The sequence below is a fragment of the Bufo gargarizans genome, chromosome 1, assembly GCF_014858855.1.
Source record: "Bufo gargarizans isolate SCDJY-AF-19 chromosome 1, ASM1485885v1, whole genome shotgun sequence".
In the NCBI taxonomy this organism is placed as follows: domain Eukaryota; kingdom Metazoa; phylum Chordata; class Amphibia; order Anura; family Bufonidae; genus Bufo; species Bufo gargarizans.
The window spans coordinates 181,218,588-181,238,290 of NC_058080.1; the positions used below are offsets into that span (position 1 = coordinate 181,218,588).

The following is a 19,703-nucleotide window of genomic DNA, read 5'->3' on the forward strand; positions in this document are numbered from 1 at the left end:
GTGCCCAAAATCAGGTTAAGTGCTTATTGCAGTCAAGTCATTTTTAGTCTTGGAGAGAACTTGTCATTTTTATTACTTTTCATTGTGACATTCAGTAACTAAACTTTTTATTTTCTTTTATTTCTGCCATTGATACAACAGTAATAGGCAGGTTGTAGTTTCGACTGTATGTACCATTTTGGGGAACACATTTGTGACGTTTCAATTTATGAATTTAATTTTTAAAGTGCTAACCAAAAAAAATAGTTCCTTCAGAACCTTAGTCAGATGTGAGGCTGTCTCCTTAATGATGCCAACCGGAGTCAGCGATCATTGCTTGATGACGGCACTGGATGGGTTAACTGTTGTGTGTTTTGGGAGTACAGCTGTGTATTAAGCCTCATTCATGTGTTTGTGTTCAAATCCGTGAAAAGGTGGTCAGGGATGCATCCGTGAAGGATCCATGTTGGGTCCATGTGTCTGTTTTTTGCTGTCCGTATGCCATCTGTGTTTCACTGACCCTGCACAGCTGAAAAATAATTTTCAAAGCATCTTGCCCTAATGATCCGTGAAACAGATGCAACACGGATTGCATCCGTGGCTTTCACGGACCCATAGACTATAATGGGCGTGATGTATCCATGAACGGACAAAATAGAGCATGCATCCGTGATAAAATCACAGACCCACGGACCGTGCTAAAACATGGAGTGCACACATTAAAATGAATGGGGACGTGTGCTGTCTGTGGAGAACACGTACAGCACATGTCCATGGAACACTGCCGTGTGAATGAGGCCTACCAGGGCAGTGCCTGCAAAATCATCTCTTTGTAATAGCAAAGAAAATCTGTGCCGTGTGTTAGCCGGGAGATAGAGAAGATAAAAAGCAAGTCCTCAGTGGTTGATGCCTTTTAATGGCTAACTGAATTGATCATCTATTGAATCATCTATTCAATTAGCCATTAAAAGGGAACGACTGAGGACTCTCAATTTTTATCTTCTCAATGTAATAGAATGTCAAAGGTGCCTTTGAGTTCCTAAGGCCCTGGGTGTACCAAGTATGGAAATGGGGTTAATACAAATGTTTCCAGATTACAGTTCATACATTACCCATGAATATTTGGCTGTGTTTCTAGCAGATTGCATGTGTTATATTGCAAAGATATTAGAGACTAAAGAGTAGTTTTCCCATCACATACAAGCAGTTCTTTTCCATGGGAGCTCTAAGTAGAATCCATTAGCCTTCCATGACTATAGCGCTGTGTCATCATTTCTAGGTCTACATTACAGCTGTTTTACTTGAGCTGATGCCTGAGCGTGGATGATCATGGTAACCGGGGACCTCTACTTACGATGCTGTCCTACATAAGGCAGTCTTACATCTAATCCAGTTTTAATTGAACTCAAGAGACTTTGAAGTGCTGCTGTAGACAAGGGTGATGGTGGAGCGAGACCTCTCTTCAAGCTAATCTGTTTTGATAGGACAACAATTATGTTGAAGTCGCTTGTGATCAGTGCTTTTTCCACTAAAATACTGTGATAAACATAGTCCATTGTGCTGTCACTATGTTGCTTTAAATCTAAAAACCTGCTGTGTGTGTATGTATATATGTATGTATATATGTGTGTGTATATATGTGTGTGTGTATGTGTATATATATATATATATATATATATATATATATATACTTTCCCTTTTAGGCCTCATGCACAGGACCATATTTTAGTGCACGTTTTTGCTGGATAGCACTCTGATCGATTAATTTCTGTGGAGCCATCCACACATCTGTATATTTTTGAAGATCGGTGGGACCATTCCTCAAATTATAGATCATGTCTTATTCCTGTCCATATTGGGGATGAGAATAGTTCTGGGAGTGCAAAAAATCTGAAATGCACATAGAAGGTATCCGTATTTTGGTTATCCGTTTGTGGACCAAAATATGGACATGGCTGCTTGCATGAAGCCTTACTGTCCCTATGTATGGTCCCTTTCAGGCTAGCTAAACCAAGAGACCAGGTTGCAGGATTTTAAGGAAGATTTTATGATCTCATTTTTTTAAAATTCCTCTCTTACGCCATTTTGGCACACGTTGCTTGTTATCAATAAACGTTATAACCAGCATGACTGACTGAAAATCTGTATTATTATCATCTATATATGGTGCCATCAGCATGGATTTTGGTTCACCATACACTGGAACCATTTTCACAAAGCTGGACTATACTGGACTATGATTTTCCTTATCATTGTAACTAGAGTTGTTGCGATACCAAATTTTTGATTCGGTTTCGATAGCATGAAAAAGTATTGCGATACTCGATACCATTCGATACCACGTGAAAAAAATAAACCAAAAAAGCCACGTGCATTCCGCATTTTAAAAAATGGCAAATCGCACAGTTTTTATTTATTTTTTCAGTTCCGGCGTTCACCGCTTAGATTTTTAAAAATATTTTAATAGTTTGGACTTTTCTGACGTGGCGATATGTAATATGTTTATTTATACATTTTATATGTGAAATTGGGAAAGGGGGTGATTCATACTTAATATTTTGGTGGGGGGTTTTTAACTTTTTTTTTTAGACTTTTTATTTAATAACAATTTCTCCCCTTAGGGGCTAGAACCTGGGATTTTTTCATCCCTTGTCCTATTCACACTGATGGATCTCTATCAGGGTGAATAGGACTTCACACTGTCCCTGCTGCTCTGTTCTCTGTGCACACAGCATCAGGGATGTTACCATGGCAGCCAGGGCTTCAGTAGCGTCCTGGCTGCCATGGTAACCAATCGGAGCCCCAGGATTACACAGCTGGGGCTCCGATCAGAAGCTGCCACTGCACCACTAATGAGGGGAAGGGGAGGGGACCCTGTGGCCACTGCCACCTATGATTTTAATACTGGGGGGTTTGAGAGGGGCCGGCGCACTGTGGCACCAATTATTTTAATGGGGGGTTGAGGGGGAGGGCGCACTGCGCCACCAATGATAATTACCCCTTAATACAGGAGGCAGTTAACCCCTCAGGTGCCGCATCTGAGGGGTTAACTGCCGCTGATTGCAGCTCACTGTCGGGGGCAGGGTGCCGACTATGCGATTCTGCTGCCGGCACCCGCCTCCTGTATTATGTGTTAAAGACTGACTGACTACTTTTCCTGGGTCCAGACTTTAAGTATTAGTCTACACAGAGCGGCGCCCAGCGATGTCCCAGCACTTACTATTATTCCTGGGCGCCGCTCCGTTCGCCCGTAGTGCCCCATTACTGTCTCTCTCCTGCTCCATATGCTAATTATTATCGGAGCAATGGGGAGGAGACATCATCTTCTCTAGTGGGCGTTCCTTCTCCCTGGCTGTAGTGCTGTCCAATCGCAGCAGAAGGAACGCCCACTAGAAAAGCTGATGTCTCCTCCCCATTGCTCCGATAGTAATTAGCATATGGAGCAGGAGAGGAGACAGTAATGGGGCACTGCGGCGAACGGAGCGACACCCAGGACTAATCGTAAGTGCTGTGACATCGCTGGGCGCAGTGCACCCGCCCCTCTCTTCTTATTGCTGGCAGAGGCACAGGGGGGAGGGAGAGACTGTTTCTTTCTCCCCTGTGCTGCTGAGGGGACATGAGCGCGCTCACAGCAGCGCGCTCATGTTCAGAGATACTAGACTGCGCAGTAGCGCAGCCCAGTATCGACAAAATGGAAATCCTGGTATCGTATCGATACCGGGACAAAAGTATAGATTGGGTATCGAAATTTCGATACCCGCAACAACCCTAATTGTAACTGCATATCTAGGAATTCAACTGCAGGATTAGACTACACCATAGAAGCATATAGATCCATATAGGTGCTGTATACACAAGAGTAGAATAAATGAGACTTGAGTGGTGGCAGTGGATGTGCTACTGCAAGGACCATTTCTGTAAGAATAATAAATTTTATGCAAGTAGATACTTCATGCCTGCTTTAACATATGTGGCAGAATTATGATCACAAAATACCGTGTTACTATACCAGTAAAGTGGATGAGATTTACAGAATATTATCCAAATACTATGGCAGTAACCTGCAGCAAATATTGGCCTGCTGTTTAGATTTTAAATTTTTAGCATGCCAGGTTATGTTCCGTGTGGGTATATAATGTTTCTTTTGTACAATCATAACTGTGAAGTAACAGATATTTTTTTGGCCTTGCCTAAAGTATTTTTCAGCTATATTATTCCCTATTTCAGTTGCACAGGTAGGTGCATTTCACTGAGAAGATGGAGTGTATCCCTTTTGTGAAATCTGCCAGCACTGTACTGCTGTGAATTCCTTTCCCTTACATCCCACTGTGTTTCACAGAACAGATAAGGAGGGAAAAATTACACTTACAGAAAGGCAGACTGCTCTTATAATCTTTAGAAGCAGTGTAAAAGCAGTTCTTTTATCAGGCTCATGATCTCCGCTAGCTTTGACACGCCCCTACTTCCAAGTCTTTTGACACGAAGAATAGAGACGGCTCTTGCCTGACAACAGGCAGTGATCTGCAACTTAGATGGAAGTGAGACCCCTAGTGGGCATGACTTTACAGCTTCTTTTCAGGTGGATGCAGGTGTATCTTTTAAATAAAGTGATTTAGAAATTTGCTATTTACACCATTCTCTATTAAATGAAGTGAATTTGTGTGAAAGTACAGTGACTCTTTCTTTAAGTTAAATGGAATAAATATCAGTATTAATAAGTCTGAGCTACTGGACTTGTTGTGTCAGTGATGGCCAGTTCGTAGTGTTCACCAGCGAACACATGCGGGCTGCCATCTTAACTCACAAGTCCGTCGATGCACAGGTAAGCCCTTATCTGTGCCGCGAGCCGGTCTGAAACAAATGCGGTCACCGGGAGCAGGCATTTCCGAGAACAGCCCGATGAAGGCCCCCGGCGGCTGTTCTCGGAACTGTCTGCTCCCGGTGACCGCATTTGATTTCGGACCGGCTCGCGGCACAAGTAAGGGCTTACCTGTGCATCGCCGGACTTGTAAGTTAAGATGGCAGCCTGCATGTGTTTGCTGGCGAACACTGCAAACTGGTCATCACTGTCAGTGATCTGACTGGCTTTTTCAAATAGAATGGAATGGATGAATGGAATAAATTTGAACTATTAGTTAATGTTGCCAAATCCTCTTAAATAACACAAGTTTAAGAGTTTGTACTGATTTTTTTATTTATTTTTTTAGATTCTCAACTACACAGAGGGAGTTCATGGAAAATGGCTTTTCACAGAGATTCGCGCCATATTTTCCCGACGCTATCTCCTGCAAAATACAGCTGTGGAGCTATTCATGGCAAACCGAGGTAAGTATACAGTGGAATTATATACTGCTGTACTTGGGTACAGCAATTTGCAGCAATGTTCATGGATGTACAGTATATGCGATCAGACTTGCTGTAAGTAGTAGGTTGCACCATGCAGCCTGATGGTGAAGTCAGTGTTCATGTGCCGGCAGACACCAGTTTATTTTCTCATGAAGGGCATTTTGCATACATTTAGGCACGCTCAATCATTTAATTTAATGAAGTAGTGGAGTCAGATTTGAGCACACAGATTTGGTCTCGGTAAACAATCAGAATTTACATAATAAAATTGAGTTATCACTTCCTATTGCATGTATATAGAACATGTTCCACAGTTATAAACATCTGTTCCACAGTGCATGCGAAGTATAGCAGAGGAAGTACATGTAGTGTACAAATGTGAGAAGAACAGATTGTTTCCCAGTCCCATAAATAGCATTATTAAAGGGGTTTTCTGAGACTTTTATACTGATGACCTATCATCTGGGTAGGTCATCAGTATCTGATTGGTGGGAGGCCAACACACTGGACCCCCACAGATCAGCTGTTTGAGAAGACAGTGGCACTCACAGTAATGCCGCATTATTCTCTCCACTCACCAGGCACTGCGCCGTACATTCTATAGTGACTATTTATTTATTTATTTATTATACACACTTATATAGCGCTACTAATTCCGCAGCGCTTTACAGACATTATCATCCAACTGTCCCCAATGGGGCTCACAATCTAAGGTCCCTATCAGTATGTCTTTGGACTTGGACTATGGACTATGCTTGGTATTGCAACTCTGCCTCATTTACTTCAGTGGGGCTGAGCTGCACCTAGGCTACGTGACAGATGAACGTGACATCACATAGCCTAGGCAAAGCTGGCGAGCACTGGTGCCTTCTCATACAGCTGATTGGCGGATTTCCCGGGTGTCGGACCCCTACTAGTCAGCTACTGATGACCTATCCAGAGGGTATTTCATCAGTTAAAAAGAATCTCAGAAAAAAAGGACTCAAGAAAGTAATGCTTTTATGTAGAAAAATACACATAGCAAGGAATACAATTTTATTTGCAGTCACATCTACAATACATCCGTATATAGACAGTGATGAACTTAAAGGGGGTGTCCAGCATTTTTTATTTGATGGCCTATCTACTGCTTCCATTGACTTCAAAGCGAGCAGTGCTACAGTGACAAGGTCTGTCCACTCCAATGTTTACATGGCTTTGTAGTTATGGCAATAGAGCAATACAGACCAGCTTGCGAGAAACGTCAGAAAACAAACACCCTGTAACCACCATTTCTGGAAGATCACAAGCTGGTGTTGGCAGCATTATGTTCTGGGGGAATGGTTATGTGACATTCTCTCTGGTCTCACTCATCCATGTTGAAGGTACTTTCAACCGATTTGAGTGTGAATCTATCCTTGCAGATCAGGTACACCCCTACATGCTGATTGTCTTACCTGAGGTGAATTGGATTTCAAGACAATTTGACATGTCACACGACTAGAAATGTCTGACATTGGTTGAAAGAGCATGACAAAGACTTATAAGTAGTACTCTGGTCCCCTAATTCCTCAGACTGGACCCCAATTGAGCATTTGTGGGCCACCTTTATCGTTGTGTTCACTCTATGGATCCTCCAGCAGCTGTGGGAAGCACTGCATTCACATACCTGTGAAAACCTACCAGGACCTTTATGGAGTCACTCACAGCTGGTGTCTGTGCTACACGTGGTGGTTACTCTGCATATTACCCGGTGGTCAAAATAATGTGACTTGACTGTGTATTTCTGAAGACATTTCTGTGTATTCCACTGCGATGGAGAAGGAGCCCCACATCATGTTGGATGGAGCATCCAGTGGATTGATAGGTTATTGATCTTAACTTTTGCCGGAACCAGAAGACCAGCATAAGGGAACTCTACACCTTTAGTAGAGTGTGAAAATAATTGGGAATATGGTTATTTACTAAAACTGCTGGAACTCTAATCCACTGATTATTCACATGTTTTTCATTGTAGGTAATACTGTTATATTTTATCAGTGGCAAAATTCTTAAGTGTAGCATGCCACAGCACCGACCCTTAATAATATAGATATTATCGCCAGTAACATCGGGGCATATTTATTAAGATAGGCGTTTTAGACATAGCGTAACTTTATTTTTATTTTTTTGTGTCCATTTATATACAGTGTCTGTCATGTTCAACTTTCCCGACCAATCTACTGTGAAAAAGGTCGTTCATTGTCTCCCCAGAGTTGGAATTGGCACGAATTTTGGTCTTCCTCAAACCAGGTAATCTTTGATGGACCCACAATTGTCTATTAGGGGATGACTTGGACAGCAAGTGAGGAGCAGTGTTGTTGTAGAGCAGGATAACCATATGGGATTTACTCTCATTGCACACACTGCCTAAATTTTACAAAGGCTACTTTCACACTAGCATTTTTGCTGGATCTGGCAGGGTTTAGTAAAAACGCTTCCGTTACTGATAATACAACCGTCTGCATCCGGTTGTATTATCTTTAACATAGCCAAGACGGATCCGTCATGAACTCCATTGAAAGCATCTGGTCGGATCCGTTCGCTATTGTGTCAGAGAAAACGGATCCACATGCTGCGGTTTTCTCTCCGGTATGAGAACGGAACGGAATGCATTTTGGAGCATTCCGTTCTGTTCAGTAATGTTTTGTCCACATTGACAATGAATGGGGACAAAACGGAAGCGTTTTTTTTCCGGTATTGAGTCCCTATGACGGATCTCAATACCAGAAAACATTAATGCTAGTTTGAAAGTAGCCTAAGGCTGAATTCACACATCCGAGGAACACGGTCCGGGAGATACCGGACTGGCATCCTGCTTAGTGCAAGAGCGCACGGCGTCATTGGTTGCTATGACGCCGTGTGCTTTGTGCTGCCGCCGCATTACAGTAATGCACTCGTATGATCTATACGAGTGTATTACTGTACAGCAGCGGTGGCACGAAGCATCATAGCAACAATTGACGCCATGTGCTCCTGCACTAAGCAGGATGCCAGTCCGGTATCTAACGGACCGTGTTCCTCGGACGTGTGAATTCAGCCTAAGATTACAGCAGGACAGCTGGAGGAAACCTGAATCATACCATTGTGCAAAGTTTCCTGAGACGGGGTACACATCGCTGTTTAGCTTTCCATTCTTCTGGTCCGTCAGAAGAACAGAAAAAAAGCAGATTATTTTGACCATCAGTTATGATCTGTTTGTGTCCCTTCCATCAGAAATTAGTTATTTTTGACAGGAAAAAAAAGTCCTACATGCCAGACTTTTTCTTCTGTCAAAAATAACTGTTCTCTGATGGAAGTAAGACTACTTTCATACTTGCGTTCGGGGTTCTGCTTGTGAGTTCCGTTTGAAGGCTCTCACAAGCGGCCCGAACGCATCCGTACGGCCCCAATGCATTCTGAGTGGATGCGGATCCGCTCAGAATGCCTCAGTCTGGCACCGTTTGACCTCCGTTCCGCTCAGCAGGCGGAGTTAAACGGATCCGTCCAGACTTACAATGTAAGTCAATGGAGATGGATCAGTTTGAAGTCGACACAATATGGCTCAATTTCAAACGGATCCATCCCCCATTGACTTTCAATGTAAAGTCTGGACGGATCCGTCTGACTAACTTTCAGACTTAGAATTTTTTCTGAAATATAATGCAGACGGATCCGTTCTGAACGGATCCCATCGTCTGCATTATAGGAGCGGATCCGTCTGTGCAGACACCAGACGGATCCGCTCCGAACGCAAGTGTGAAAGTAGCCTAACACAAACAGATGCAAACTGATAATAATTGATGGTCAAAATGACACAATAGTTTTTGTTTTGTTTTCTCTGTTCTTCTCATGGATCATAAATGGTGATGTGAACCATTGCCTGCTAATACCATTGCCTAATATTGCCTGCTGTACTGTGTCTCTATATAAAGATTACTGGTAAACTTTATTGCGGCAATGTCGTCTGTCTGTTGGTTTGTAAATAATGTGGATTTACGCAGTCCGATATTCGGAAAGATTATGAATGTTCCTTCAAACGCTCGTTCCAGATCATCTACAGGTCTAAATGTGCCGCTGCTCACGCTATGAATGAGCAAAATGCTCGTTCATTAGGTGATCCTGTCATTCATGCAGGCAGCTAAATTATCGTCTCTGGGCAGTAGGTCGTGCTGTCTAAACAGCGATCTGCTGCCCAGAAAGATCCCTGGTTCTCATTACTGTGAAGGAGAGCGTGGCATGTAAATATAGTGCATCACCTCCACTGAACGAGCAGCTCAACTGTTGGAAAGGAATCCTTCCTTCCCAACAATTGGCTTGCTCCTCGGCCTGTGTACACCCGCTTTTAGAGCCACCTACCCGTATTTTTCGCCCTATAAGACACACCAGCCCATAAGACACACCTAGGTTTTAGAGGAGGACAAGAAGAAAACATTTTTTTTTTCATTAGACCTAAGGTCAGACCCCCAATCAGACCTTAGCTCAGACCCCAATGTAAATGAAACCCAATCAGACCTCAGCTAAGAGCCCATATGCCTCTCATCAGTGCCCATATGCCTCTCATCAGTGCCCATATGCCTCTCATCAGTGCCCATATGCCTCTCATCAGCCCCCATATGCCTCATCAGCCCCCATATGCCTCTCATCAGCCCCCATATGCCTCTCATCAGCCCCCATAAGCCTCTCATCAGCCCCCATAAGCCTCTCATCAGCCCCCATAAGCCTCTCATCAGCCCCCATAAGCCTCTCATCAGCCCCCATAAGCCTCTCATCAGCCCCCATAAGCCTCTCATCAGCCCCCATAAGCCTCTCATCAGCCCCCATAAGCCTCTCATCAGCCCCCATAAGCCTCTCATCAGCCCCCATAAGCCTCTCATCAGCCCCCATATGCCTCTCATCAGCCCCCATTGCCTTATATTAGCCCCCAGCAACCCCCATTTCCTCTCGTGTTAGCCCCCATATTGCTTCAGATCATCGCCCCATATTGCCTCTGATCAACCCCCCAGGCAGCCCCATATTGCCTCATCTTTTGTAAAATAAAATAAAACACCTCTCCTGCTCTGGACGCCGGCGCTCCTCTGCTTTTCTTCCTCCTCCGTTGGTTGTGCTGTGATCTGACGCGCACAAGGTGAGGTCACAGAGCGCCCTCGCGCTGTGCACGGCCACAACACAGCTGAGGACCAGGAAGTGGTGAGTACAGAGACTTCATTGCTTCATGGTCCTCCTGTAATGAGCGCTTCCATAGTGAAGACACTCATTAGTATTCGCCACATAGGACGCAATGGGGAAAAATGCGTCTTATGGGGCAAAAAATACGGTACCTATCTTTATCTTATTAGTTCATTTTCATAGGTCTCCAGCTCAAAACTTGATACCATCAAGCTCCACATTAATATGAGCTCTGTTCTATTCCTATGTAGCTTATGGGAGCGAATACTAAAATCATTGATATTATTTCCATTTTTATCTATTTCTAGTAGATTGTTTGTTTTGTGTTTAATTATATATTTCAAAAAGTAAGAAAGTGAATGTGAACATAAACTGGAGACCTTGCTATGCTATTGTTCTGTATTAAATGAAGATATTCTATGTATGCATTATGCATATACTCATTATAAGTATCCATAAAAGAAAGTGCACTGGCAATAACCATTAAAATGCACACTTCTCTGATTTATAGTGCAAGAAAACAAGTGTATAGATCCTCAAACGTACCGTTGTGTTGTCTTTATTTCAGCTTCAGGCTATAGAAATATTCCTCGTCTTACACAAAGAGTAAAATGGATTGCAACCAAAAAAATAATAGTTAAATTCCTTTATTCCGGCCACCATTCTCTTATAATGTGCCACATACCTGCTCGATTGCAGAGTTCCTGAGAAAAAAGGCTTGTATTCCTTATGTGAGTGAGTGCACTGAGGGGAGGGGTTGGCACTGGAAATCTGAGGTGCACAGAGGGGCTAGGCCACACCCCTCAGTGCACTGAAGCCCTCATTTGCATAAAGAATAAGAGTCTTTTGTTTTCTTGAACACCGCAATTTTAACAAAACATATTGTTTTAATCAGCAGGGTTAGCCCTATCTGACACTGCAGTGTGCCTGGATTAATGGGTTTGACTTGCTAACAAGTCCTCTGTAAAGATTTCATAGTGATCTTATGCCGGTTTAGCAGAATAGTAGGAAGTCCTGGTATTGCTGCTATCTGTATGCACTTATATAGCGCTACTCTGTCCCTAATGGGGCTCACAATCTTAGGTCCCTATCAGTATGTCTTTTGAGTGTGGGAGGGAACCGGAGTACCCAGAGGAAACCCACGCAAACACAAGGAGAACATACAAACTCCATGCAGAAGTTGTCCTTGGTCAGATTTGAACCCACAGGGCTGTGGCTTCCAGTTCCTGTTACTAATGTTCTAATAATCTGCTTTAGTAGCAGGGCTGGGCATTACTAGTTGCACATCTGGATCAGTAATGGGATATGACATTATTTGATACACATCTGGATAACTAGAGTAGAGAAAAATAATAGGAAGTTCATCTGTGGATCATGATAATAATGGGAGAAGAACTTTTATACTAGATCCAAATGCCACACAATGCGTGAGCTGCACAACACATCACATTAGTGCCTAATATCTGCTTCTTCTAAGTTATCTGTATTCTGTCCAACAGAATAGATGATGAGATACTGCCCTTCATTGGGGTCTATACTGGACTACATGTGATGCTTGTAAGTTCTATAGACAGGAATGTTCTCAGAAGACATCAATTGCTTCCTTCATAGATAGCCATAGATGGACAGATGTCTCCTTATAAAAGACAGTAGGTTAAGGTATTACTTTGCTGTCAAGTGCTCTTATTTCTGGCCGTCCATGGTCAGAACCATCTTATTAGAAGAAGCAACTCATGCCTCAGGTTTTCCAAATATGTGATTTAGACCTTAGACTCCAGTCCAAGTTATGCTATTTGGTGTTAACTATTGCTTACACTTTTTTCATAGGTCTCAAACATTGTAATTGTGTTTGGTATAATATTTTCTCCATATAATTTTTTCTTACCAGGCGCATCTCCCTGGCTAGCCCTCGGCAGATATTTAAAGCTTCCAACATGACTCAGCGGTGGCAGCACAGAGAAATCTCAAACTTTGAATACTTGATGTTCCTCAACACAATAGCTGGTAAAGCCGTGACACTCTATTATTTCTGCGTACTCGCTTGTGTTTTTTTTTAGCTTAGATTAGAGATTCTCTCTGAAGTGGCTTTCTGAATCAGCAGATTTGGAGGAGCAACAAAAGTAAAAGTATGTTGTGTACAGATAGATGTGTAGTATGATTTATCATGTATCTTAATGATTTCATTTGTCAGACATCTGTTTAAAATAATATGCACATATATGATGGCGACGTCTATTCCACTGATCTATCACTAAACAGGAGCATAAACATTACTTTGATGTTTTGTACAGGACGAACCTACAATGACTTGAATCAGTACCCAGTTTTTCCTTGGGTTATCACAAACTATGAATCTGAAGAGCTGGATTTGACCCTCCCGAGCAACTTTAGGGATTTGTCAAAGGTCAGTGATTTATTACAATATTATTTAGGGTTCCAACTTTGCTATATTACATTTACCTACAGTACTGTATATCCACCGTAAAGAATGGGATGGTGAGCCTTGACTTAGAAGTTACAGTATGGCAACTTGCTAATCTAAACTGAAAGAAAAGCCTTTAAACTCGTTTTCAAAGATCTTTCAACATCATACTGTCTGAAACAGGCAACTTTCAGCTTATAACATCCACATTTGCTTGTTAAAGGTGCTCCCTGTGGCTGCACCTAGTGCCCGCTAGGGCTCATTCAGTTGGATGACTTTAAGCTCATCCATGTTTTGGTGAAGAAAGATTGTATCTATTTGCAGCCAATTTTTTCCTGCACACTAGGTATGAGAGAAGCGATTCATACGAGTCAATTTGTTCATGAAATAGAGTTCCTTAAAGGGGTTGTCTCACATCAGCAAATTACATTTATAATGTCGAGAGAGTTAATACAAGGCACTTACTAGTGTATTGTGATTGTCCATATTGCCTCCATTTTTCCATCACATTATTCACTGCTCATTTCCATGGTTACGACCACCCTGTAATCCAGCAGCTGTGGCCGTGCTTGCACAATATAGAAAAAATCACAGGCCTCTATGGTGGCTGGGACTCCACATAGTCCAGCACTGTTCTATAATGTGTAATTTGCACTGCATTTTCATGGTGACAGGTTCCCTTTAAACTTGTTGAACTACTGTTCCTCCAATCTAAATAGATGTAAAATTCAGTGCTGATTTTTATTCCTTGTAAGCATCCCAGTTAGAGGGAGCATTACAGGATACTCTACAGGAGCTGTTCACGTTCATGATGGCTAGAAACTGCTATATTTTTATAATTTAGCTCTGTAACCCTAGTGAGAAAGAGGAGAGTTGGAGAATCATATCCCAAAAAAGCAGCAAAACCACCCAAAAAGAGAAATATGAAGTTAACCTGCACAGAACAAAAAAAGGAGTATACCTAAAGGAACCTGCCACATTAAAAATGCTGTGCAATCTGCAGGCAGCATGTTATAGACCTGGAGGAGCTGAGCAGATTGATATATACTGGGAAAAGATTGAGTGTAATTTATGGATCTAACCCTCCGCTCATTTTATGTTTAGGAGTCCAGTGGGCGGTCCTATGCAGTGTCAGCTATCTCTGCTTATAAACTCATTCAGGGTAGGCTGCCACTGAGAATGAGCAAAGGGTTAGATCAATAAATGAATTAAAGTTACACTGAATCTGCTCAGCTTCTCCTGCTCTATAACATGCGGTCTGTAGATTGCTCTGAATCTTCAGTGTGACAGGTTCCCTTCCATAATCCGTAACCTGTATAAAGAATGCCGTGTTCTCTCATTGAATTAACTCAGAGACCAGTGAAAGAAAACTGTTGGAGATGATTTATTTTATGCACAATTCCTTTTACACACCCCAAATGATGGATACAAATTCTGGGTCAGGTTTGCAGGTTGTATTTACAGAGCTGTGGTTCACTGTCTAGGGACACAGGAGCAGCTAACCCTCCTGATGCTCACTGTGTATTCTACATAAGCCAATTAAAAATGACTAATCAGTGGCTTTCCACTAGAAAGTGGCCTATTTGCCTATTTTAGTTCAGACAGACGGCTGATGAATGTATTAGTGTCCTCCGTTGGTACTTGGTTCTGGAGGTTTATTAGTATGTAATTTGTAAAAGGTGAGAATATGCAGTGATGACCAGACTGCACGTGTGTTTTTTATTGTTCGAAAGATCTATAAAACTGTCCAGAAAAGTTAAAGAAAAGCTCCATCTTTCCAGCTATATTTCAGCATTATTTATACCTCCACAGTACATTGTGGATGCTTGTTGGAATCTTGCAGTCTTTTAGCTACCTTCTGTAGAAGGCAAAACGTCCATCCCATTCCTGACTACAGACTCGTGTTAATTGCAGTGTTCTGTCTTCATACACGTTCACACAGTGTGCAGTCTCACATGCATCATAAACTATTCCTGTCTTCCAAATAAGAGGACTGTTCTTTGTAATCTAACTTGTTTATTGGTCAACAGGTTGCACATATGTGATTGATTATATACGATTGATTGGTAAAACAAGATTGTTTTGTAAAACTACAAGAATGCAAATAACATGTATAAGTATTAAGCATAGCATGTACTATAACATTACATTAACACTGAAGCATATGGTAAAATGGCTGCCTGTACATAAGATTACATGGCTAGATAACAGTAATAACAACTCCCTGAGTAACAATTACAAGTAGCTGAACAGTTCTGCAGCACCCACTAGCCCTGAAACAAAGGTAGATCTCTCACCAGATATGATTTTACATGGATGGTGGAGTTTGAGGAGACATGCATAGAACAGCTCTGATGATGTGTCCTGGAGACTTCTCTGTCCTAGGATGTCTTGCACTCCCACAATGCAGTGCACCACCCACAATGCAGTAGTATTGTAACAGGAAAAACAGTGTAATACAACTTAAAACCGCTTGATGGTGCTGTAACCACATTAAGCACTTCAGGAATACCAAGACTGAGGCAGATGTGATCTGCAATGTTTCTCTTACCCTGCTGGGCAGAACATGCAGTCTGTAGCTTGATGAATTTGATTACCGGATTTACTGCTTTTTGGAAGCTAACCTATGTTTTAGGTGTCACTCATAGATATGCACGGTGTACAGTGACATCATATTGTGTAATTACCTCTGGTAAATGAATAGCAAATGCCTATTGAAGTCCTAGTATGTTATGCGAATTTCATCTGTTTCTCAATGTGGATGTCTTGGGTCGTTCATTTTCCTCCTGACTGTGTGAAACAGGCCCAAGGGATGTTAACCTGGATTATGCTGATATTCCAGATTACTTTGGATTATGTGGTAGTCCATTACAGAGTTGCATGGCATTTTACTGCAGCTATATAAATAGAATTATAAACAAAGGATGTAGGTGTTCTGACTCCATCTTTAAATGGATTTTCTAACAATGGACAAAATTGTTTAACAAGTAATTATGTAAAAAAATGAACACAGAATGTCAGGAAACACCTGACTGGCTGTGGAATTAACAGGTGAATATCTTTTATTTTGGCATAATTCCTGGAGTTACTCACATTTATTCCCTGTAGTCACTGACAGGGCATGCATGCTTTAAACCAGACTTGAGATGCAGTCAGCAAATTTGAATCGGGATTTGAGTGATCAAGTCCCCTACCATTCCAATATTAAATGGCTTTTATCATTTAGAGAAAGTTAATCTAAGACACTTACTAATGTATTGTGATTGTCCATATTGCCTCCTTGAGTTTTTTTTTTTCCATCACATTATACACTGCTTCTTTCCAGGGGTTATGGCCACCTCCGCAGCTTAGATAAGAGGTGGTTTGGACAGGATCGGCTGCGCATGCGTGCCTATGCACACTTCCACAGTCTTGGTAAGGAGATTCTTTCATTCCATTGCTTTCTGTAATGGCTGTATGCATAGAGTCTCCATATGTTTAGGAACATTCTTTGTAGAAGCTATTGTACATGAACCCTTGGTGGTTATCTTATACACTGCTCGGTTCCAGGGGTTATGGCCACCCCTATAACCTCTGTATACGAGCTCGAACAGTATCTGATTAAGCGTCAGCCTCACAGGTGGCTGGGACCATGAAAACCATCATAGCCTCACATGCACAACCGATTCTATCCCGGCCACCTCGTATCTGAGCTGCAGTGGTGGTCGTAACCAATGGAAAAATAAATCCAGCCAGCAAAGGAAGCAATATGGACAATCACAATACATTAGTAAGTGCCTTGTATTAACTAACTCTACATCACAAATGCCACTTACCAAAGGGAGACAACCCCTTTAATATGAAAATTCATTGACTGGAGTAAGATGACCACCAGGACACCGTGTACAATTGCTTCTATAAAGAATGTTCCTAAACATTTGATGAATCTATGGATACAGCCATTAGTGAAACATGGTTTGGAATGAAAGAATGTCTTTGCCGTTTTTTATTTTTGCGGTCCAGATTATGAATCCTTTTACAGCACATATTGCCATGATATTTGCTGTTTCATTGAATTCCTAGTAGAAGTAGGTGGGAATGCCCATGGCTTTCTCTCTCTGCATGGAGAAACTTCCCAGCCTTTTGTCTGTAAATGTTACTTTTGTCCGTGGATCCAGCTTTTGCCTTTTCTGTATTTATGGGTTCTTATATTATGGATGACACCCACACTACAGACACAGGAGGGAGGCTGGGAGCTGAGGAATGAGAGGACTTGTAAGAGCTGTCTGTCTAGTACACAGACGACGGCTAGATAAGAGACAGACCTGCATCTACTGACTGATTACAGTCAAATGAATTTCTACAATAGCCTACAATATATACACTCTCGTCATGTTGCAAGGGCCCGGAAAATATTTGTATAGTACATAAAATCTTTTAATTCAGGACCGGTTAGTCTAGAATAGATTACTTCTAATATGCCATCAGTGGAGAGTAATCTCAAGGTTACTGTCAATCTGGGACTGAAATGTAAAAGCACTAATAATAGTGAGGCTTCAGCTTACCTGTGGATGTCTATGGAGGTCACCGCTGCAAAACTAAAATTTGACTTCTTTGCCTGTTTTTCACCTTCATTATTTCCAGTCCACATTACTAGAGCTGAATTGTAGCTCTATAGGGAAGTGCACGCAAGGGTTATTCCACAAATATTACTATAATAACCATAAGCACTATTGGCATGGGATATCCTTTTAGCAGCAAGTACTATTTGCCGTTTTACCAGCGACATAAGGCTGGATTTTCAATGCTGCCCTCGAAGTGCGTGTAAAGGAATTCTTTACATACATTTCCATGCCTGAGCGGCCTTGTTTATGTGACTGTGCACATGTTTAGTGAAGGAATTCCTTTCTGCATGTGCTGCAATAGCAAAATCCTAAGTGTAAGAATATGGAGAGCCCCTCACCATCCCTTTTTACAGTTTTGATATATTTGGTTTGTTTTGATGCCATTTTGCGTTTAACTCCCCTGTAAATCACAAATTCTAGCTTTACGCTCTGGACAATATTCTGTTGCAATTTGTAGAAATATCTGCTGGTAGTTCTGCAGAGTGCCACATGAAGGATTCCAGTGCTATCGGAGCGATAGATAAAACGGAGAGGTAGCGGCTTCCGCCCTACAGGGTTTACTGCTGTGTTTTACAGGCTCTATGGACTCTGCCACAGTAATGGGTTTTCTAATTATAAATAGATACACAGATATAGATACATAGATATAGATAGATAAAGATTCATAGATATGTAAACATAGGTAGATAGATAAAGGTAGGTCCATATATATTTGGACAGAGACAACATTTTTCTAATCTTTGTTCTGTACATTGCCACAATGGATTTTGAACAAAACAATTCAGATGCAGTTGAAGTTCGGCCTTTCAGCTTTAATTCGACAAAATGATTGCATAAAAATGTGAGGAACTAAAGCATTTTTTAAACTCAATCCCTTCATTTCAGGGGCTCCAAAGTATTTGGACAAATTAAATAATTATAAATAAAATGTTAATTTTTGATTCTTGGTTGAAACCCCTTTGTTGGCAATGCCTGCCTGTAGTCTTGAACTCATGGACATTACCAGACGCTGTGTTTTATATAAGCTATCCTTACAAGCTTTATTAAAAAATCTCATGATTCCCTTCCATTGCAAAGCTGGCTGCCTGCAGCCACCACTAGGGGGAGCTCAGTGCATTGGAAGCTGTAATGTTTTTTTTGCATTGAGCTCCCCTTAGTGGCAGCTGCATTAAAATGCAGTGTTTTGATATTGGGAAGAGAAGCAGCAGTTCAGTACCGGCTCACCCCGGGCCTGTAGCAGTTGCATGGTCTGCCTCCAATGCAGGTATGCCACTGCTAGATTCTGTATTATCAGCAAATGACACAGCTTACAATTCTGTTATGCCGGACCTGGCTAGGGCAAAGTCTTAGTTTCAGCGTTCACCCCACTATCCTCAAGTTAAACATGAGCTTCTGTTGTTCCCCAGCAATGACCCCATTAGTATCCACTTAGACACAGTGTCCAATTGATTACACAAATCCATAACTTGCATCCCCTCCAATCACAGGGTGTTCTGAAATTTGGACCCCCTGCAATCAGCTGTAATCTGTGGGGGAAACCTATAAACATTTATTTTCTCATTTCTCTGCATTACCACATTGTGATCGGCACGGAAAACATGTGACTGCTGCATCTCCTTGGCCGACCGCTGCTCCTCTGACCCAAACTGACTGTATGATAGTGATTTATGATACATATGTGATCGCGGGGCTATTGTACTGTACTCGTAACCAGATAGGAGCTGACTGCATCATAAATTACTAAAATACATAAAGTTCCAAAAGATGCAGCTAACACCATGGACCGTATTTCCTGGGCTGATCATGATTGTGTGAATCAGCCCTTATTGAAATCAAAGGGTTGTATATGCAGTGCAGGCACCTGGTAGGACCTCCATAGAGCGAAGACCCTCTTTGTTGTTGCTTTCGTGTAAAAGATGGTGGTCCAGTCTGTTGACTCAGAATTCCCTTACAGGGCCATTGAACATATGTTTTGTAAATCCCTAATATTTTTTATTAACCATGTATAGCCTGTCCACTGAGAATGTTAAAATGACTTTCCATTAGGTGTATAGATGTTGTTGGTAAAACGTGTTTTGCAGTTCTTTGATAGTAAAATGTGCTAAAACAAAAAAGTACATTAGTGAAGAGGTGCTAACGAGCAGGCGTGATCAATGACGGGCTGACGAGGTGGCGGTATCATGTAC

The 19,703-nt window shown here is 41.8% G+C and overlaps 1 protein-coding gene across 1 annotated transcript in view; it reads left to right on the plus strand.

The window, feature by feature from the left end:
* The window catches only part of LRBA (LPS responsive beige-like anchor protein), a 568,467-nt gene that overhangs the window by 372,118 nt on the left and 176,646 nt on the right, over positions 1-19,703 (plus strand). Inside the window, exons 40-43 of the mRNA XM_044300361.1 lie at positions 5,187-5,304; positions 7,494-7,596; positions 12,380-12,495; positions 12,783-12,895. Of these exons, the coding sequence (XP_044156296.1) occupies positions 5,187-5,304; positions 7,494-7,596; positions 12,380-12,495; positions 12,783-12,895 (450 nt within the window). The remainder of the gene's footprint in view (positions 1-5,186; positions 5,305-7,493; positions 7,597-12,379; positions 12,496-12,782; positions 12,896-19,703) is intronic.